Source organism: Solanum verrucosum, unplaced genomic scaffold (genome assembly GCF_900185275.1).
Source record: "Solanum verrucosum unplaced genomic scaffold, falcon-dt-bn FXZP01000235.1, whole genome shotgun sequence".
Taxonomy (NCBI): Eukaryota; Viridiplantae; Streptophyta; class Magnoliopsida; order Solanales; family Solanaceae; genus Solanum; species Solanum verrucosum.
The window spans coordinates 1,590,280-1,613,113 of NW_026019948.1; the positions used below are offsets into that span (position 1 = coordinate 1,590,280).

A 22,834-nucleotide genomic window follows, 5' to 3' on the forward strand; every position below is an offset into this window, starting at 1 on the left:
AAGTCTTGATTCAATTGTGCGAGATTTCGTAAATATTTTTTTTCTTTTATAAAAAAATTAATTAAAGAAGGAAATTATAAGATGGAGGAATCAAACCTATTGTATATTCGTATATGAGATACATAAAATATATATTTTATGTTTGGATAGGAAATGTAATTATTTTGATCGATTGGCTAAATAAATAACGTTGCTCTTCTTTTTAAATTGAAAGATTGCACGACATATTTATTTAACTTTCTCATAATTTGTTACATCTATCATGTTTGTGACCCTTTTTTTGTGGTGGTAAGCTTAACACAAATATTACCAAGAAAAATATTTCCATAACATTTTTTCAAATAAATGGTTGTCCTTCAAGTTACATTACTTGAAAAGTCTTATCAGGTATCAATGGCACTCGTCTTGGACCTCCTGAAGTCTTTGCTCCTGTGAGATTGTTCGCCTGATAATGATTTACTACCATCCGAAGGATCTCTCATTTGTCGCGGTCTCAAAGATGATTTTCCAGAGCTCTTATGATGATCAACAACCTCAAACATCTGATTCAATGTATCTTCTATGTATTCCGGTGAAGGATAAGACTTGACATGTAAAGAAGACGCGAAATTGTTCAAGAATTCGGTATATGCAGGCACAACAAGCTTCATTGTAGCTTCTCTCATTTGCTCTCTCAAGTCTGCATCAGGGATGTGATAAAAGCTTTTATGTCTTTGAGTAATGTCGTCAAATCCTTTAGTGAACGCATCCATTTTCCCTCGTATCATAGCAGTAAGTCCGTCTTTGTCAACTCTTTTAAGTTCTTCTTTGTCCAACATTCTCACTAGAGGACTCCAAGCTTGTTTTTGATATGAATAAGCTGATTCTTCAGCCACAATTTTGTATGTCTTCTTCATATACTGATCTCCTATGAGTTTTCCGAGTTCTGTACTTCTAGTCCTCATGTAAATGTACCAATATGTGTTCATGACAAACACGTGAGGCAATACTTTGTCTTTGTACCTCAATTTCTTAGATTCAACATTCCTCCGTATGGCATCCACAATGTTGAACATGGCGTCTTTGAGCAAGTTTTCATCTGTTTCGGGGGTTGAAAGTACTCCAGCTTTCCATATTTGTTCAGTCCTGAGGACTCTGATCATTGTCGCGCTATATGCATCTGTTAGAAGGTATTTTAGATAGTTAATTGCATAACGAACAAGTTTTGGAACCGAACCATCTTGAGGTGGAAGAACATCCTGATTAGCCTCAATTTGAAGGCCAAGCTCAAAGAAAACTTTGGTAGAGGAATGTACAAGCAGTTTCTCCAGTTCTCTAAATCGCGAACAGATATCAGCACCAGCTTCACCAGCAAAAATCTCTGAGAACTCGGGCTTTAACTTTTCTAGTGATTCGAACATGTCTAGCAGTTTAAACAGCTTTTGAGGTTCTTTCTTGCTTCGTGCAACCCCTTCCCCGAATCTAAAGAAGACAGCCATTATCTTGTCTGCTATCTTGACGAAACACTCAGGCCATATTACTCCATCCATTATTGTGCCTAAGACTTGGCAGCAGAGTTTCTTTTCCGATACAAACACATTCTTGATAGCAAGTTCAAAGTGTTGGATCCAAAGGGATATCGCGGTCTCTAGGCACGCCCATTCCATCTCATCAATTTCTTCCAGACTGTATGTTTTTAGGTACTCCGGGTTCAGTCTCATCAATGCTTTGGCTGCTCTTTTATATCTTACCTATGGGATGAAGCAGAATACCATAATCATTATTAGTAGCCATACATTAAATCTTAAACCATTGAGCAAACTCCAAAACTGTTGGAATGAAATAATACTCCCTCCGTCCCAGTGGCAGATTCCGGAATCACCATAATTAATCAACATAAATGAAGCTTAATCGCGTCTAATTAATGTCATCTAATGAATAAGATATATGTTACTAGAAGTTTTTAACTGTGATTCAACGCCTATATTTAGTCAAAAGCCAGTGTTGAAGACATAATTAAGTAAATAATTAAACATATTTTCTCACTAACAGATTAAACTTTTAGCTTTTAGATGAAATGATCACATCATTTAATATGTTGGATAACACTAACATCCAGCCTATGGTAAGGCCCACGAGGGGGCTGGGGTGGCCTAGGTCAGAGTCATGATTGAACATGGTGCTTGCCTGGTGGGCATAGTCTTGCTATCAGTTAGAACTTTTGGCATGATGATAAACGTTTGATCCTAACAACATATAAACGTTTACAGTCATGGATTCATATACCTGTTGTATAAAATCAAGGAGAAAGTTGTTACCTTCACAAAGATATCAATACATATATCAAGACAGTCATTTGCAGCCAATGTCTCAGAGATTCTTGTAAGCACTTCAACTTCTAATTCACTTCCCAAATCTGTAGACACCGTATCTGCTGCAGCAACAACATCATCGTGATCATCATCATCATCGCGATCACTTTTTGCCTCAAAAAAATTCCTATGCCTCATTTTATTCAACAAACTCTCATATTCATCTTGCAAATTCAACAAAGCATCATCAAGCAGTCCATCAAATCTCATAGCATCAACTTCAGTTTCACAAAGAGCTTTAAGTGTAATCAAAGTCTCTTTCAATCGATGCGTCCTGAATTGATCAGTTGCTTTAGTCCTGCTTAAAAACTCGACAACTTCTTGCAACTTCTGAATAGCTGGTTCACACTCTCTACTAATTGAACTAATCGCCTCATTCAAATCATCCACCATGTCAACATACTTGATCAACTTCTCCATCCTCTTGTTAAACGATTTCTCGTTAGCTAATTTAGAAGAAAGTTCAAGAAGCTTACGCTGGAGGGATTCAGAAAGTTTGAAACTTTCAAGAAGTGAAAGAGCTGGAGAAATTGCTCGGTTGATCTTCGTATCGAGTGCCTTATTAGCAATGGAAAGTGATTGTAATGGAGCTATTCTTCTTGAAGCAATGGATAGATTTTCTTGCATTACATTAAATTTATCTTCTATTTCAGATAAACTTGTTTCGACATTGAATGAGAGTTGAAGAAGGTTGTTGAGATCAGAACAAGTTTGTTTAAGCTTGGAAATAATTTGATCATCTTGTTTTAGCTCCTCCATTGACATTTTTTTTTTCAGTGATTGATGATGATTCTTGATTTGTGGGGTGTAATTAATATTTCATATAAAACAATGAGGGTCGTTTGTAGCTGGATAAGAAATAAGTTATTCGTAGAATCAAATTTCTTATAACTTATACGACATTTTGATTACTAATTTATGCAAGAAAGAAAGTGGAATAACTAATACAATATATATATATATATAACTAATATTTGCATAGATTCCGTCGTAACTAATCCAGCTACCAAACGAGCCCGAGGGTATCAAAATGGTGGCAAAAAGAGGAAGAAGACAGGAGAGAAATTACCGAGGACTAAGTCTCGATGAGAACGAAAGAACAAATGGCAAATACATATAACAAAAGCGACACAATTGACATTCCTAATTGATTTTGCCGTCTTATCATATTATATGTCTTTGCTTGTCGGAAGTGAAAACCTTTGATGACTTTTACCTTTTCATTTTTCTTCTTTACTCTGTCCGTTTCAAAATAAGTGTCATTTTAGTTTATTTCACGCTCATTAAAAAATTAAGAAGAAATAAGTTTTTACTAATAAAAGAGTGTAGTTGGAAATAATTGTTGGCTTTGTCTTGAATTTCTAAAATGACACTTATTTTAGAACGGAAAAAGTAATACTTAAACAATGGTGACCAAAATCAGTTTGTGTGTTTCAATTGTTTCCATAGGCGTCTCTTACCATTTCTTTACTAGCAGAGATTATCATTTAAATGAATTTTGACCCTGAAATATTAATTTGGCCCAAAACAGAGAATGGCCCAAATGAAGCCCAAAAGCAGGAGCTGGAACCTTCTTAGGCCAACAAAGCAGTAGCACTTGCCAGAAACTAATTTGTCCATTTCAGCTGTTTCCCGCTCATTCATAGCGTAATTTCACACGATTTCGTTCTGCAATGGCGAGTTTTCTCCGGCGTCCATTCACAGTCTATCCGATCTTCACAGGTTTCTTCGACGAGGTTTTCTTCTTCGTCGAAATCAAACCTGGTCAAGTAGACACAGTCTAGAATTCGCCAGGAACATCGTCGTCGCAGAGTACGTACTTCATCAACCTTATTCTACTGTGAATCGTCATTGTTGCTTTTTTATTCGTGCTAAATTCCTCTACAATACTCTTAATTACTTGTCTGCTGTTCGAATTTCAAGTTCAATATTTGGAAATACTCAGGAGTTAGGTCGTTTTATGATGTTGATTCTAAATTAAACTTACACACTGAGTATTTTATGTTTCATTGTGAAGAAATATTGTGAATTTTGCTTTCATGAGCAGATTCTGAGCTAATACCTAATCAAATTAACCACTAATGATACTCTTTATAATTTTATGTAATTTTTAAATATGTTATTTTTTTAAAAATAAATATATAACTGATGTAGGAATGTAAACAAAAAAATAAGGAAGAAATCAGCAGTATTTTGGTCTTTGCTAGAATTTAAACGGAGACTTCATGTTGCTGGTGGGAGACGGTAGGTATACCATGGAAATAGTCGGAAGCTGGCTCAGGCACCACAGTTATAAAAATAATAATTAGGAGTACATAGTTTGGTTCTCCTACTTTAAATCTTGTTTATTCTTTTTGAGATAGAAAGAATATTATAGTGTGAGTAGTTAGTAACATCAACCTGCTCATAGATTTCACATTTCATTTATTAAGGAATAAATCATAGGCACATTATGCTCTACGTGTCAATTTTCTCCAATTTGTGTCTCAATCAATGGTGAGCACTAAAGACTAACGAGAGTTGTATATACAGTTTATTTGCCTCAAGTTATACCCCTGCCATCAAGTAGAGAACTTTATAGACTAGTAATGTAGTTATCTGAGTTTTCTTTATTCACTACTAATTCACAGTAGTTAATGAGAAGATATGATAAATTTTAAGGTATTTACTATGTTGAGTCGCGTACCCCAAGCGTAGTGGCTGAAGACATTAGGAAGTTACTTAGCACACTTTTTGGTCCTGCTAACTCGTAATATTTCCATCTCAAATTACTGATAAAAAATATTTCCATCTCAATTTGTTTGACTCACATTGTATGTCTCTCTTAAGGTGCATGTAAAGTGTGTAAGAACAAGTTTTGAGTACTATTGGTGTACGTGAATTTGGCAACTTTTTGTTCTGCATTATGTAACTTAGATTGGTTGACAAACTGCAGATACGCTCGTCTGTAAGCCAATAAAGGGAACGTTGTTAACTTGAAATAAAGTAGGCATCGATATAGAATTTTTGCATATATTTATATCAACTTAGTTCCATTTGAAATTTTTTATATTTCTTGTCAAAGCTATTAACTCCATTACTTTATATAGTTCTTGTCAAGAAGATCTCCAGAAACATATTTGAGAACAAATTCAAGTATTTCCTGTTTGTTCTTTAGTTCTGCCTTCTTTTTTCTAACGAAATAGGGAGAGATTGGGATGCTTAGTTGTCAGTGGTTTTTGCACGTTTTCTAATTTTGAGTGTTAACCATGGAAACACTGCAATTCATTACTGCTTACTATCTATTCCTAGTTGTCCTTTATTCACATCATACGGCTGAGATTTGCTCTAGCACAAATTACTTAAATTTGTTGTGATGGAGTATACGTGTTCACTTGTGGGAATGAAGGGTATTTGGTCTTTTAACACATGTATTTTTCCCCAATTTGAATTTCCATCGATGGGGTTGTTGTCGTCATTTTCACTTTCCCCTTTCCTTTCTTGACTGAAGAAGCAGACGCAAGTGGTTTGAGCTTGGGACTTCCATGTTGGAGGTCTCAAGTTCGAAACCCCTTGCCAGCGAAAGCAAGGGGTTTGCCTTCTAGGTCGAGCTCGTCGCACCAGGCTTGCCTAGTGCGGGTTACCTCTCCTATGTGGTTTGCGAGCTATTGCATAGGAGTGGGGGTTTTATCCTGTGCGCACCCAAAGGGTTAGGCTGCGGGTTTTCCTTGTCATAAAAAAAGAAGAAGCAGACGCAGATACTGAGGAATAGAGCATACCATTCTCATCCTCACCCCTTCACCCCCTCAAGTTGAACGGGCAAGGAGAGATCCCCAATTTGCCTAGAACGGTGTGGTGAGATGGCCCAGATAGGGCTTTGGGGAAGGGATCGGCGACCTGAGAAGAGGCCAGAACATAAGACAGAGAAATCAGGCGTGTGAGGAATTGTTTTCCGTATGAAGTGGCTATCGGAGTAAATCAGAGTCGGAGATCCCATATCAGCAAGAAGACAATTGAGCCATGTCATATCAGCCACAACTCTTCTCATGGAGCGATACTCAGCTCCCGCTGAGGATAAGGAAATGGAAACCTGTTCTTTTTGGCTTCCAAGAAACAGGTGAGCTTCCAAGAGTGACAAAAAATCAACTGACTGATCAACGCAAATCGACACACGATCCCCAATCTGCATCGCGAAAGCAACCAATTTGACAGAAAGATCACTTGCCAGAAACAGACCTTGACTGGGATTGTTCCTGAGGTATTGAAGAACTCGCAGTGCAGCTGAAAAATGAGATGTCCAGGGACCCTGTATATACTGAGAGAGATGCTGCACTGCATAGCAAATATTTGGTCGACTATGAGTGAGGTAAATCAATTTGCCAGTAAATCGTCCATAACAAGTAGGATCTATCAAATTATCTCCATAATGAGCTTGTAATTTTGTTGTAGGATCAAGAGGTGAAGAAACAAGTGGCAGATGGGAGCAATCATATTCGGAAAGGAGCTCCAAAGTGTACTTCTGCCGAGTAATAATGAGACCATGAGGCTGCCTTAAAATCTCAAGTCCCAAAAAAATAATGTAAGTCCCCAAGATCCTTGATTTTAATTCAGTATCAAGGAATGTTTTGAGTAGAGTGAGTTCATCTGAGTTGTTACCGGTCAAAATAATGTCTCATCCACATAAACAACAACTTAAGAAATTGAATCATCATCCTTTAAAAAAAATAAGGACTAATCATTTATAGAGGAAATAAATCCCTTGAAATTGAGAGCAGAAGTAAGCTTAGAATACCATTGGCATGAATCATGTCTTGAATCATAGAGAGATTTCCCAAGCTTTCAAACATGATTAGGACTACGAGAAGACATTCCGGGGGAAACCTCATATAGACCTCTTCTTGTAATTTACCATGTAAAAATGCATTATTAACATCCAATCGTGATAAAGGCCAACCTCTTTTGACTGCTATAGATAAAATGCATCTTATGGTGGTCATCTTCACAATTGGGGAGAAGCTTTCATTGAAATCCACACATTCTCTTTGGATATCATCCCTAACAACAAGTTTTGCCTTTAATCTTTCAAGACTCTCATCATACCTTTGCTTTTTTTTTTTTTGAACACCCACTTACAAGGGGAGTATTTTTTCCCTTGAGGTAGTTGAACTACTTCCAAGTCTTGTTAAGCCTCCAAGGCTTCAAGTTCACATGCCATAGCCTGCTGCCACCCAGGGTGCGTAGCAACTTGTGCATATGTAGATGGTTCAGCCATAGTAGAAACAAAATTAAGAACTTTTTGATTAACTGAAGAAAGTGTTGAAAAAGGGTACGCAGGAGGAGTGATAAAAGATGTAAAACAAGATTAAGATTAATAAGAAAAACTACATTGCACATATAGTCAGATAAATAAGTAGGCTGTTTGTGCTCTCTACTGAATGGTAGAAATAGGAGATGAACGGAAAAGGGTCAAAATTGCCCCTGAACTATGTGAAATAGACCACTTATACCCTCCATTACATTTTGGGATCAAAAATACCCCCGCAGTTATCCGAGGAGACCACAAATACCCTCAAGAGTTAACACTCCAATTTTTTAGTGACGTGGCAAGCCACATGGGACTAATCCCTCCACCTAAGCATTGCCAACTAAGATTCACTACAAAAGAACTTGACTTTTAGTGGCGACAAAGTCGCCACAAAATCCCAAAATATTGCCACTAAAGGTTATGAGTGATTTTTAGTGGCGACTAAGGCTCCAACAACCATTCGCTAGTAAAACCTATTTTTTCAACAAAAAATATGATAATTAATTTTCAATTGCGACCTAGTTTTCTAAAATAAATAACTTGCAATATCCATATTAAAAACATCCAATATTATTACGAAAAATAATCAAAATTACTTCTCGATTCAAATCTCCTACTATATATATATATAATGCATCATTGTACATTTTATACATTTACATATGACATAAAAATAAAACATATAGTGTCTTCAAACTCCTACTTAATCGATATCATATTTGGTTTTTTAAAAACAATGAAGAAAAAAACACAAAATTAGAATTTAATGTTAAAACTTTTAGTGACAATTTTCTGGGCTTTTGTGGCGACTGTTGTTGCCCGCTAAAGGTGTAGTTCTTTTGTAGTGAATCCTAGTTGACAATGCTTAGGTGGAAGGATTAGTCCCACGTGGCTTGCCACGTTAACAAAAATTTGGGGTGTTAACTCTTGAGGGTATTTGTGGTCTCTTACGATAACAGCAGGGGCATTTTTTACCCCAAAATGTAACGAAGGGTATAAATGGTCTATTTCATATAGTTCGGGGGCAATTTTGACCCTTTTCCGGGAGATGAATGTTTGTGAATAAATTCAGAGGATGAGCTAATGAGCTCCTTAATTCTATTGCCTAGTCTATAACAAATTAACCAACTCTAGTGGACCCTTTATTATCTATTCCTAGCTGTCCTTTATTCTCATCATACGACTGAGATTTGCTCCAACTCAAATTGCACAAATTTGCTGAGATGAGTGCACGTGTTCTCTTGTGGGGATAAAGGGTATGTGGTCTGTACACATGTATTTTTCCCCAATTTGAATTTCCCTCGATGATGTCCTCATCATCTTCACTTTCCCCTTCCCTTTCTAGACAAAAGAAGCAGATGCAGATACTGAGGAATCGAGCATGCCATTCTCAACAGCTTACTGGAAATTACTGTTCTTATTCTTCCAGATGAAACTTAGGCATTTGGTTATATTAGTTATTTAGCCTTTGTTTTTTTCATCTGAAGCAATATATAGGTCATACCTCTAGAGTTCACAGTTTACTGGAAATTCCTGTTCTTATTCTTCCGGATGAAACATAGGCATTTGGTTATATTAGTTATTTAGCCTTTTTTTTCATCTGAAGCAATATATAGGTCATACCTCTTGAGTTCATTGACAAATATGCCTACTTATTTTGCTGGTCAGTTAATGGATCTGTGGATAGACTAACTTTTTCTTGAACATTGATTCTTCAGGTCATTGTTTATTCACCTGCAAGAATTGCAACTCAACAAGGCTCTGGAAAGGTTGGGAAGTGGAAAACAAATTTCTTGTCTACACAGAAGTACCCATCACTCTTTACCTTTTCATGATAAAACATTTATATTTTATTCTCTGAGAACACTTTGGATATTTAAGTATTATCGATGCAACAAATCCTTGGAACTTGTATTTCTCTATGCGAGAACTTTTTCCCTAAGTGTTGGTACTCTCGTAAGCATTTTTTTCAGCATGCCCAGCATCTCAGGTCTCTAAAACAGTGCAATTTCAAAAACTGCCTCTGTTTTGCCGATGTAGATATTTTGTTTCTGATACTATTTTTAATTAATAGAACTGTAGCCAAGTATCTGTTTGATCGCATCTTTTAGGTGGGAAAATCCATTGATTGGATGGACATCCACAGGAGACCCTTTATCATACGTTGGTGAGGCAGGGTTATCGTTTGATAGTGTAGACGCAACAAATGCATTTGCTGAGAAACATGGTTGGGAGTACATTGTATGACTGTAAGTCCTTTTGAACGCTACACTGTCCAATTTTCTTGTTTCCTTTATAAATATATTGCATCAGAGATCTTATTGTGCTTTTAGACAATCTGTTGTTATTTCCCTGTAACAGACATGTGGGATTAGAAAAGGTTTTGGACTTGCATTGCATGCTTCCAAGATTGTGATGTAGAAAGAGTACCAGAATATGGATAGTACTTCTCTTAAGAGTTTCTTCAAGAGTTCTTGAGGTATTTATTAGTTAAATTAGTGAAAGAGAAAACCGTGATGAAAGATATCAAGTTGATCAGATTTCTAGAGAAGAAATCGAAAGAGAGCCAGCCCGGACTTATCTTCTGGAATGACTAATAACTTTAATGCTGAAGTACTGATTTCATAGAGTTTGGCTTCATTAGAACTTGAATGTCAAATTGATTTCGTTCTAATTGTTACTACATGATACATTAGCTTGACTATGTTCCAAGGTCAATTTTGTTGGTCTTGTTTGGAGTCTGATATACAGAGCCTCGTTTAACATTGACATTATAAGCAGGCATTGTCACTACATAATACACTAGCTCAACTATGTACCCCAAGGCCAATTTTGTTGGTTGTGTTTGCAGTCTAATGTACAGAGCTTTGTTTAACATTCACCTTATACACAGGCACACATCACCATAGAATCCCTTCTATCATTCAAGCTTCTAAAATGAATGGATGAGCGCTTCTGGATTATCAACAGTGAGTTGTCGAATGGTCACTCAAGCTTCTAAGATATATGGTCTGGAAGGTGAGTGGTTTATATTCAAAACCATTTCAACTCACTTCTAAGTAGTTTTCTAGAAATTGTTAATTTATAAGATATTTGTATGAATTTGAGTGATTTTATTGGAACAAAAAAAATATAAATGACTTTATTAGGTAATTTCATTAAGTTGAGTGACCATGAGGAACTAACTCCAAAAATTAGATAAATGACTTTACTCAACTCTACTAACCGACTATCCTTCAAAACATTTGTCATTTTTTACTTCCACAAGCTCCACTATAAGCGGGCGGGATGGTATACCAAATCTTCTCAAGAGGTACCCCCAGAATTTTAACTGGTTAGTAGCTCCTAATTGTGGGTGGCTTAACTATAGTTGCTTGGAGAGCTTAAAAAAGAGGACCAACCACTGGACATTGCAAAAAAAAAGGACTGCTGTACACCACCTGGCTATTACACATGAAGCACCTGCGGCATAAATTACACCCTCTTTTCTGTAGGTATCGTGTGTGAGATATGCGTCATGGGCCAGCAGCCACATAAAACAGCCAACAGCCACATAAAACAGTTAAAACAGTTTAACTTCGTACGGGATTTAGACTTCCAGATATTTTTTTCATCCAATTGGGAAAGCCCTATACCCCCATCCCCATCGTATCCTCTTTCGATAGGAAAGAAGAGGCCTTTTCCCTATCTCGGGGCCCAACCGCTGGAGGAAGGGGCTTCATTTATTTGGAAGCAGTCCCCTCCACTACCATCTCTCCTCCACCCACCACACACACACAATGTACCAATATATTTTTTAGTTTATTTATCTTTTTTAGTTTATTTCGAAACATTAAAGAATATTTCTTTTTTTTTATCAGCTTTTAAATTTAACATTCACATGATAGGTTTAAGACCATAAGATTAAAAAATATTTTGATATATATATATATCTTTAGTTTAAGACCATAGAAAAATAAAGTTTTTTTTATCAAAAATAAAAAAATAACTTTGAATCTTAGATAGAAAAAAAATAAAAATAATTAAAAGTTAAGCCTTTGATTTATTTTTAACTTTAGGTCACTAATTAGTTTGAGCCGTTGCGTTTACATAGAAGTTCCATTCTACCGTCCCTTCCATGTAATGTAGTCGTGAGAGACCCCACCTCCCAATCTTTCCAGCGATCCTGAGAGATGCCACCTCCAAATCTTCCAAGAAAACCACAATTCGAGTCTCCAAACTTCTTGTCAACTTTTTCTCTGACAATGTCGTTACATTAACTTTAGAATATTTAAAGATGAATCAATCTATCTACAGTTAAATAAGTCAGATTTTACCAAATTAAATCTATTATAGGAAGTTGATTACGTATAGTCAAAGAAGTTTCATACACCATTATTAAATCCAAGACTACCCTTAAAATAAAGCATTCTCAATCATACTTGTTCTTGAAGTGGAGTTTTATACGTGTCTAGCTAGATACAGTGAATTTTATGTCTATCAACTCTATTTCTGGTTAGAGTCAAATCAAAATCATATGCAGACAACTTCAAATGGAAGGGTCCCACTCAACTCTATTTTTGGTGGCAACTTCAAAAATCAAATGCCACCGCTGCCTTCAAGAGATGCTAGAAACTTCTGCTAGATGGAGATCCTTTTATCATTGGAATTCTAACACGTATTCGGCCAATAATATTCTTTTGCCATCAAATAATCATCCTCCAATAAGAAAAACATATTACATTAACTATGCATTCGAAACTTTAGTCTGTTGTCTGTTTTGTTTATTGATGTGCTAACCTAGTAAAATATGCATATGCACAGACGGAGAACAAAAAGAAAGAAGACGCATACACTTGACAATTGACACATAGCTTTATACTCTTAAGCTGGAAATAACTATTAAACATAATTGAACTACCCTAATTTTCCTACTTTCTATATGCTGCTACTATATTGCATAAGTTTTTAACCGGCATTTTACAACATTTAAACTAGTTAAACTGTATATACAATTGACAAAAAAACTGTTTAAATATTGGAAGCAGCTGATTCGGGAGCATCATCATCTGTGGTATGGAACCTCCACTCAAAGACATAATCTTTGGACTGGCAAGCTAACTTCACAGCATTGCAGAAAGCTTTGACTGAATTCTTTTTCCCTTGTGCAGCTCCCCATTCTATCTTCACCCAGCAATTGAATCCATCAGATGACATTGGCACACTGCAAGATGAATCCAAGAACTCAAGTATCACTTCCCCACCAATTCTCTTGCATACATTCCCAACCATGTAGTCCAGCCAGCAACATTCAGGTTGACCCACCATCTCTTTGTATGCTGCATTTGTGAGCCTTACTTTGTTATTCGAGTCCGATATTACAGCTGGCAAAGCCTCTGCTTCAACTTCTTCCTCCACCTCCTCTGGTTTCTTCATAATTTTTTTGTTTGTTCCACCACCCTCTGGAGCTTCCTCCTCATTGATACACCCAATGGAAATACTTGACCCAACTGGGCGAACTGGCTGCGGGGTTATAACACCCGGGCCAGGGGTCTTAGGACCTTGCAATTGGGGCATGAAATCTAATTCTTCAGGGCAATCAGCTGCCAAATTCAAATCGATTCCTCTAATTTCCTCTCCAGAGTTTTTCTCTACTAGCATAGGAAGAGTAGTGGTAGTACAAGCCATAAGAGGGAGTGTTATGGAATTTGATGGAGTTGTAACAGAGGTACCCAAACCACATTTAAGAGGGAGAAGATTTGGGATTAAAGTGAACTGGGGAACCACATTTGGTCTATAAGAAGGAGAAGCAGCCATCACCTGATAAGTAGGAAATTGGCCAGCAGGAAAGTAATTAGCTCTGGCTCTTTTCATAGAAGGTGGACCAAGGGCAGTCCTTCCTCTCTTCCTAGTCCTTGTTGGCCTTGCTTGCAATTGAGGCCATACATTCCTCAAGAAAGGAGACTTTTGAATATTTGGGGGCAATCCAGTAGGATTATCCTCAGAAACAGGACTAGTTGGAGCCTCAGGCTTTGGTGCTATTGGCCTGTATCTAGCCATGATCTCAGCTGTTTTTGAGGTTGAAGGGTAAGGATTCAAAGTCTGCATCATTTTTTTTTTTTTTGAATAAAAAAGAACCCTTTTCCTCTTAACAACAACCAAAAAAAAAAGAACCAAATTCAGAAAAATAGAGAGGAGAGTTGAGGGAAAATTAGTGGGACTAGAGTAAGAGGTATAAGAAGGGTGATATAAGCCAATAAGAAAAGGGCAAAACATGAAAGAAGAGAACAGGTTGAAATGACACTTGGAAACATACGGTGGGTACGTGTTTGAGCTACTTTAAAACAAAAAAGGACATGTGGGATTACAAGAGAGTTTTGAACTTGCATGCATGCTTTACACTTATCACACCCTAAGCCTTACTCCTAGCTGTCTCTCCCTTCGGTTATGAATGAAAAAGTAGTATCAAAAAAGAAAAGACACCTCCTTAAAATCTTCACTCATTACTAATTACCCATTTTGCTTTTTTATCATATTTGAAGGATGAATTTATGTACTATTAATTAAAAAAGCATAACGGATATGAAAAAAGAATAAGTTTTGTTTTTTTTGAGTTAATAAGTTGGGGTGAGGCAGTGGGCTGCTTACCAATCAGACGGTGGGCGCTCATCTCATTGCACCGAAGAGAAAGGGCCTTTTGTGGGACAACGCGTGTTGACGTGGATCTCATGCATGCCTACACCTATCAGAATTTTGTTCTTTTTGGTTCCCTCTCTGCCTCTTGAAAAAAAAGAAAGAGGTTCAATGTACTGAAATCTTTTGCCTTACCAAGACTTTTAATTAGTTTTTAGAAAATTACATAGATTGTGAATTCGAAGGTAAAAAAATGAAAAGAAAAGTAAATAAGCTATCTATTTTTATGAAAAGAAAGAAGATGTTTGTAAGTTATTTGAGTAAGTTACTTTAAAAGGTTGCTTGCAAAGCAACTTATGAGTTGTGTGTAAACTATTTCACAAAGTTGTTTGTAAACTACATGAAAATTATTTGTGAACTTTTTTTTCAGGAAGTTGTTTAGTAAGTTACTAGTTATTTAGTTTCTTCTTCAGAAAACTAGGGAAGTACGAAATAAATCTTCATAGTCACATTATTCGCTTTTTAAGGTTGTTAACGATTTATATTCTTACACTTCATTTGATACGACAGGCTGGTTAAATTAGTACTCACATATAGGTTAACCAATAAATTAGAAAATATATGTGTAAAGAAATTATGTGTTTATAAGTAAAGCAGCATTAACACATGTCAATTGTCATGTTATTATTTTAAAAGGTGTCATTAAAAGATAGAGTAATATGTAAAGGTTAAGACTAAAGAATTATAAACAAAAGGTGTGCGTTAACATGTTAATGAAATCGAGAAAACAAGAGTTAGAAATTGTGGTCAGTAAGTTATACCAGATGAAAAAAAGCCTCTGGTTCCGACTTCGGTCTTTTTCTATGGGTTTTTTTGTAGTCTTTTTAATTCGTTTAAAAGATAATTATTTTAATTTTTTTTCTTAATTTCAATATTTTATGTGACATATTATGATCATAATATTCATTTTTTAAAGAATATTATATATATTTAATTTAAAACTATAAAATTTAAAGAATTTAAATTTAATGCGTAGTAAAAAAGAAATAAATTAAAATATGTGTTTGTTTCGAAATGTTTTTGCTATTGCTGAATAAAAGTTTGCTGTGATTGGAGGAGATTACTCCAGGATGTTACATGTGGCACCTCATAGGAAAAAGCTAAGTTCCTTTTTAATAATACTCACTTGATTACTTGTAAAGCGTGCCTTCGTGATATTCCTTTTAGTGCTATCATTTTACGATTTTGGTGTAATACATTTTGAATTACGGTCATATACTATGCTTGTTTTTTTTGGAAATCGCACGGCTCTCATCTTTTCAATTTCTTGATTATTGAACTTATAATGTTAAAATTGAGAGTAAGAAGTTTTTATCATCTGAGTAAGTTTCCCTTGTTTATAATACACTTTATCTATATTGATTGTTTTTTTTTTTTTTTCACCTTTTGAGATTGATTTAAAATAATATTATTATTATAAATAATTAATATTTTAGATGAACGGTTAGTATAATTTAAACTCTTATTCAAATTAGTATGATGACAAAAGAAAATATATATTTTATTTGAACTTAATATTTCCTCACTCGATGTTGGTTCATTGATTTGACTTTAATAAATTCAATGTCTGCCACGCCTTATTCTACGTAGATAATACGATATATTCAGAATCAAAACGAAAAATAAAATGCATTGTTTTTTCTTTTTGGAAGAATTAATAATATTCACTTTATCCTGTAATTTGAATCTAAAAGTTATCGATTAATAATGAAAATGCTTAATATAAGATTCCTTGTTGTGAACCTTGATTTGGAGATAACTTAAGATCAAATTTATCGAGTTTAATTGGGAATTTTTTGGAGCACGTCCATACTTGTTATATACATACAGACATTTGTAATTAAAAAATATATTATTAAGTGACTTAAAATATTTATAGATAAATTTCTTGAAAATAAGAATTTTCAATCTTATAAATTATCTGCTAATAAAAATAAATTACCTATTACTTTAAAAATAATTTCAGTAAGTTCGGATTTTCACGTATTATTGGTTGATCACAATTTTTTGATTTTTTTTTATAAATAAATTTCTCAAAATTGAGAAAAATAATGTTTCTCCTTACTTCCAACACACCTTATCTTCACCCTACCCAGTAACCTCCGTCCCTACCACCCCACACCCCTACCAACTTCACATAATATTTATCTATATTATATACAAATATTTTCAAGATGATATTTTTTATTTACATAAAATAAAAAAACAAAAAATTCACTTATTTTAGTGAAAAACATTTTTCTCAACATTCTTATGAATTATGATTATGATGATATATACGAAAATGCTTTCACTAAATTAAAGTAACGGGACTTCTGCTTAAGGAGCGGAGACGACCCAAAATGAGTTTTCTTTCTTTGTTATTATATATTAACCACGAGTACCCCCATTAATTTCAATTTATTTGTGCTATTTTTTTTTCTTCAGTTTAAAAAACATATTTCATTTCTTTTAGCAGCTCTTAACTTCCGACTTTCCTTAAGATCATAAGATTAAAAAGTATTTAGTATATTTTATGTGTTTTAATTTAAGATCATAATATTCAAAAGTCTTTCTATATTTTCTTAAACTTTGTGTCGAGTAAAAATTTGTTATCCCATGGGATAATGCATTGAATAAGGATCCTGGATTCCGTATATCAGGGATGAAATAATCCCATTTAACCTTTCCAGAGAATTTTGAGGATTTTAACATTAAAACTAGTCTTTAGTAAGGGTTACAGCACAAGATACTAAAGCACAGGGCTTTTTTCATACATGAGGAGGATGAGTTGTTTTGGTATCAGATACAATTAAATTCATATCTTTCACTCTTTAAAACTAAGGCCAAAAATATTTGTAACGGCAATATACTCAATTAGTTTCATATCAGTATGTTTAATTATAACAATACAAATGTAACGTTCATTCTTTTGCTACAACGAAAAAAAGTCAATATTGTCAATGCATGAAGTAGCGCCAATTTTCAACTTTCTCTAAAACCAATCTCTAAGTTTCAATCATGTCTAGTGGCAACAATGGAGCTAAAAAGGCTGAAGAATTACATCCTCATCCAGTTATGGAACAACTTAAGAATGTACAATACTGTGTTAATAGCCCACCACCTTGGGGTACGTGCAAATTTAAAAGTTACGCGATTTAAGTTATATACAGTGACCAGTTATATTGTTTCCTCTTTCAATTATTGTTTATAAGGATTTGAACTAAGATTATGATAAATAATATGATAATGCAGGGGAAGCATTGTTATTGGGGTTTCAGCATTACATATTGAGTCTTGGTAATATTGTCTTATTTCCAAGTATCATAGTTCCTCAAATGGGTGGTGGCAATGTAAGAATTTCTTTCTACTTCAAAAACTCAAATTTTCAAATTTTAAGTTTCAACTTCAAAATCTATAGTCAAACATATATAAAAAAATTTTCCCCCTTTTGCCACTAGATAATTGATCCTGTAGATTACTATCCTTTTATTGATTCAACTGATTTTCAGCCAGTTTTTGAATTGTAGGATGAGAAGGCAAAAATAGTACAGACATTGCTTTTTACTTCAGGAGTGAATACATTACTCCAATCCTTATTTGGGACCAGATTGCCATTGGTAATGGGAGGTTCATATGCATACTTGATACCAATGATCTCAATTATCCAGGCTAATAAGTTCTCAGTTCTTCAGGATCCTGAGCTGGTAATGTAACATTAGTCCCTCTCTTTTTTTCTTTTTTTTTGAGAGGGGTCCGAGGCAAGGGGTGTATCCAAGATTTAAACTTGATAGATTCAATCTTAAAGTTTTTGTTGTTTAAAAGTGTCGGAGCTAAAGGGGTGGAAAGGGGTTCATCCGAATTCCCTTAACTGAAAAATTACACTATATATAAAAAGGTAAATTCTTTTACGTATGTATAATAGATGATGAACTCCTTGGTGAAAATCCTGCCTTTGTCATTCTATCACTGAATCATTGCACTCCTGAAATTATGAGTTTTGAGTTTAATATTTGTTGCAATTTTTCGCCGCGTGTTGAAATTAGAGGGTTGAACTCAGTGAACCAGGCACCATTTACCTATGGTTGCTTGTATGGACTGTGAGTTGGTTTGTGTTGGTGGGGATGCAGGTTGTCAATTGAGTTGATGCTTCTTGAATTTGTTTTCATGATTGATATCCACAGAGGTTTATGCATACAATGAGGAGCATACAGGGCGCTCTTATTGTTACTTCTAGTTTCCAAATTCTACTGGGCTTCCTTGGCCTGTGGAGAAATGTTGTAAGGTGTGTGCTAATATGATCTTCTTCTTTTTTCCAGTCTTGACTCTTGAGCATGTGGCATCAACTTTACATCGTCTTCTTTTTTTGCTGCATAATTCTGTATTTCTTAATTTGATTCTATAATTTAGGTTACTTAGCCCTCTATCTGTGGCACCACTTGTTACCTTTACTGGACTAGGGCTCTACCATCTTGGCTTTCCATTGGTGAGAACTCTAATCCTAGATTTTCTCATAAATATGGTTTGATTTAAAATATGCTCTCTGTAAAGATGAGAATCTCAGATTGCTTGAAACAACAATAACAGCCACGCCTCAGTCACAATCAAGTTGAGGTCACTATCAGATTGCTGAAGACATGCTCACTAGTTATCTTTTGTAACCTTTGTTTTGTAGATTGCAGAATGTATTGAAGTTGGGATACCACATTTAATTTTCATGGTTGTCATCACACAGGCAAGTAGTTTGGATTGTACCTTGTTACTAATTCATGAGGTTGTTGAAGAGGATATATTCTGTATTCTCTTTGCCATCAGACTATCCTTTTTTGTGCATTGTGCTTAACTTTCTCCTAACTTATAGATTTCTCATTTGACATGTTGCAGCAAAAGTATTTCATATCGTTTATCCTATTCCTACTCACACTTGATTCCCTGAATGTAACAATGTTCTTGCAGTATCTACCAACATATCTCAAATTAAAGAGGCCCATATGTGACCGGTTTGCAATGCTCTTCTCTATAGCAATTGTATGGTTTTATGCAGCAATCTTGACCTGGAGTGGTGCATACAAGAATGAAAATGAAGCAAATTGCCGCACTGATAGCTCTGGACTCATTGCTGGATCTCCTTGGTGAGATTTCTCTTTATGTGCACATCACCAAGTGGCAATTCCTATCTCTTTATCATGTCTCTCAGGAGTGTGTCTTATGCTGCAACTTGCGTTACTTTATGCAGGATCGACCTGCCATATCTATTCCTATGGGGGGTTCCAACTTTCAAATTTGGAGATGCTTTTACCATGATGATCGCTTCTTTTGTTGCTTCTGTGGAGGTCTGTTCTCTGAACCTCTAATTATCTGTTCACTGTTGATATATAACGCATAGTCTTCGTAGTTAATGCTGTGAAAAAAAATTTGGCTGCTAGAAATAAGTTCTGAATTGTTTTGGTACATTGGTCTTTCATTTGGATAGTGAAAATTACTCTTGAATTTACTTTGAGTACTTATGTTGTGTAGTCAACTGGTGTATTTCATGCATCAGCGAGATATGGAAGCGCTACACCAGTGCCACCTTCTGTCATTAGCCGGGGTGTTGGCTGGCTGGTGAGACCAAATATTCTCTTCTATTCTCGTTGTATCAAGTTTCATTTACCTAATGAGTTTTAATTCGTCGCAGGGGATTGGGACTATGCTAAATGCCGTTTTTGGTGGTGTCACTGGTTGCGCTGCTACAGCGTAACAATCTCCTATCTTTTTAATATGAATTCCCTCATACTATGACTTAGGCAATTAACTATGATTCACAGGGAAAACGCTGGTCTATTGGCAATGACAAGAGTTGGAAGCCGAAGAGTTGTGCAAATATCTGCTGGTTTTATGATTTTCTTCTCCATCTTAGGTATGCTAATCCTAATGTATCTATTGATTCAAAGACAAGAATCCATTACTTGATGGAGAAGGACTGACTAATTTTGTAAAATTAGACGCTTTTCGTCTGTATGCTATCTACTGTGATGTATCAATTTAATTCGTGACATGCTTTATTGTTTGCTAGGAAAATTTGGAGCACTCTTTGCTTCAATACCTGCATCAATCATGGCTGCAATGTATTGTATCTTCTTTGGATACATGTGTATGTATCACTTACATTTTTACTATTTTGTTAATGCAACCTTTTTTTCCAAATGACATTTAGTCCATTGTCCCGAGACCTCACTCGTGGGATTACATAGGGTATGTTGTCGTTGTTGTTGACATTTGATCCATTGGTTGAATTGCAGCATCAGCTGGTCTTGGATTTCTCCAATTCTGTAACCTTAACAGCTTTAGAACAAACTTCATATTGGGATTTTCTCTTTTTCTGGGATTTTCCTTACCACAATACTTCAGAGAGCATCACATGTATTCTGTATCTGGTCCTCTTCATACAAATTCAAGATGGGTAATCACAAATTTTCATCCACTAAACTCTGTTATTTTCAGAATTATCGTTACAAACTAAATTCGTACTAATGTTGTTCTTTTTGAACTGCAGTTCAATGACACAATGTCTGTCATCTTCATGTCACACGCCACGATAGCTGCTGCAGTTGCTGTATTTTTGGATAGGACTCTTCCATTTAGTAACGATGAAGCTCGAAAAGACAGTGGCTTGCATTGGTGGGACAAGTTTGTGGTATATACTAAAGATGTTAGAAGTGATGAGTTTTATAAATTACCATGCCAACTTAATAGGTTCTTCCCACCTTATTAGTCAAAAAAGAAATATCATCACTATTTTGTAAGGGGCTTGTTTCCTTCATAAATTCACTCGAGTTCGAGTTTTGTTCTTTTATTCCTTTAGAATAGCATATGTCATTCTGTTGACATCCTAGAAATCTTGCTATTATTGAATGTCAGGTGTATCTTCAACGGATCCTCAAATGTCATTGTACGAATTTTTTTCCCTACCCTTCCTTAGGAGCTCCCACTTTTTTTACTCCTCGTTGACTCGAATTCATAGACTTATAATTGGAGGTGGGAGGCCCCCCTCTTGTCCATCCATGTCGAAGATGTTCTTTGTATTACAACAAAAATTGTGCCTTATGCCAAAAACAACATAGCACAAAATAATGCTTCTTGAGTCACTTGTTTGGTTACTTGGCTAATGATTATCAAAGAGGATTTCAATGCCAAAAACAGAGAATAAAGCCGTGAAAAATGCTTAATTACAGGTGAATTTATTGATTGATTTTGATTGATGAAAGGAGATAACATTTTGGTCAATCAGTTATGGATTCTTCTCCTAGAAAGTCACTCAATCTATTTAATTACTTTTTTCAATTAAATTTGTTAACATGAAAGTTTTGTTTTAAACCCAAAATTTTAAGAAATAAAAATATATTTCTTTCAGATCCTTGCTGAAGTCTTCACCACCTTTAGCAATTGAAGCTACTTCACGTAATAACCATGAGTAATTACTTGCAGGAGCATTAAGCATGCCATAAAGTTATTAAAGCAATCGCTTGGAGTTTTGATATTTTTAGGGCATAGATATTTTTGATTTATTTTTTAAAATTCAAGCACTAAAACTAATCAATACTATTTTAATATTATTTTATCAACTTATCAAATTCAGCGCAACACTATTTCGATATCATTATTATATAAACTTTTCAAATTTTTGAGTAGATTTTATTATTCTAACTTTATAGTTTATATTTTTCATTGAAATCATTATTTGCATTCTTACTTCATAATGTCCGAGTATATCATATCTCTTTAGACCTTATTTGTAGGATTACACTAAGTAGGGTTGTACATGGTTATGGTTAAAAAGCCAAATCGAACCAAACCGATATAAAAAATTGATATTTGGTTTGGTTTGAAAACTGATACTATTTGGTTTGATTTTGGTTTTACTAAAAAACAACCAAATTGAACTGATAAATTAGATATATAATTTTTATAATTATTTATATATTATTCATAAATAAAATATAAATATTTTGTTAAAGTTTAATTAACTTAAGTCTTTAACTTTAGCATTTGCTTAAGCCCAACACTTAAACAAATATAACAAGGGAATTATTTTTAAATGTCAATATTTTGACATTTAATAGGATCCAATGTTAACACTTTCAATATTTAGTAAAAATGTCAATTTTAATTTATTATGTATCTTATTTAAGTTTTTATTATTTGTTTTAATTGAAAGAATACAATTGTTAAATAATAAAAAGGAGAAATGGGGAGAGACATTTTTTAAAAAGGAACAATTGCTTAAAAGTCTCAGCAGTTACAAAATTTCAAAATTAAATACTAATCGGTCTTCTCCATAGCTGATGAGTTCTATCATTATCGATTTTCAATATATTTTGATTGAAATCTTTTTTTTTTTTTTTTCTGTTTGTTGAGAATTATTTTAACGAAATAGTACAATAAAATCATTGACAAACAACTATGGAGAGGGATTTTTTTATTGGGAGTTCGATCAAATTGGTTGAATACAAATTGGACCAGGTATTAGTCAATTGCTTCATCCTTAATCTTTTTCTAAGTGATTATA

The 22,834-nt window shown here is 34.7% G+C and overlaps 4 protein-coding genes across 4 annotated transcripts; 2 read left to right on the forward strand and 2 right to left on the reverse strand.

Annotated features, from left to right (window-relative positions):
* Nucleotides 1–383: 383 nt before the first annotated feature.
* Nucleotides 384–3,115, reverse strand: LOC125813607 (exocyst complex component EXO70I-like). Its single transcript, XM_049493084.1, has 2 exons — nucleotides 2,298–3,115; nucleotides 384–1,730 (listed from the first exon to the last, which is right to left on the reverse strand). Exons 1-2 carry the CDS (start codon nucleotides 3,108–3,110, stop codon nucleotides 384–386), a joined length of 2,160 nt encoding a protein of 719 aa, XP_049349041.1. The 5' UTR covers nucleotides 3,111–3,115.
* An 867-nt stretch (nucleotides 3,116–3,982) lies between these two features.
* Nucleotides 3,983–12,246, forward strand: LOC125813608 (NADH dehydrogenase [ubiquinone] iron-sulfur protein 4, mitochondrial-like). The gene is given in 6 exon segments (XM_049493085.1): nucleotides 3,983–4,143; nucleotides 4,145–4,163; nucleotides 9,354–9,442; nucleotides 9,747–9,876; nucleotides 11,989–12,015; nucleotides 12,139–12,246. Coding segments are annotated over 6 exon segments (492 nt in total). The 5' UTR covers nucleotides 3,983–4,024.
* A 263-nt stretch (nucleotides 12,247–12,509) lies between these two features.
* On the reverse strand, nucleotides 12,510–13,729 carry LOC125812971 (uncharacterized). Its single transcript, XM_049492453.1, has one exon. It carries the CDS (start codon nucleotides 13,723–13,725, stop codon nucleotides 12,646–12,648), a length of 1,080 nt encoding a protein of 359 aa, XP_049348410.1. The 5' UTR covers nucleotides 13,726–13,729; the 3' UTR covers nucleotides 12,510–12,645.
* Nucleotides 13,730–17,307: 3,578 nt separating this feature from the next.
* Nucleotides 17,308–21,040, forward strand: LOC125812933 (putative nucleobase-ascorbate transporter 10). Its single transcript, XM_049492411.1, has 14 exons — nucleotides 17,308–17,416; nucleotides 17,542–17,639; nucleotides 17,817–17,993; nucleotides 18,471–18,571; nucleotides 18,697–18,772; nucleotides 18,962–19,021; nucleotides 19,243–19,418; nucleotides 19,523–19,619; nucleotides 19,804–19,890; nucleotides 19,964–20,022; nucleotides 20,094–20,185; nucleotides 20,342–20,419; nucleotides 20,568–20,728; nucleotides 20,822–21,040. Exons 1-14 carry the CDS (start codon nucleotides 17,308–17,310, stop codon nucleotides 21,038–21,040), a joined length of 1,590 nt encoding a protein of 529 aa, XP_049348368.1.
* The last annotated feature ends 1,794 nt before the right edge of the window (nucleotides 21,041–22,834 follow it).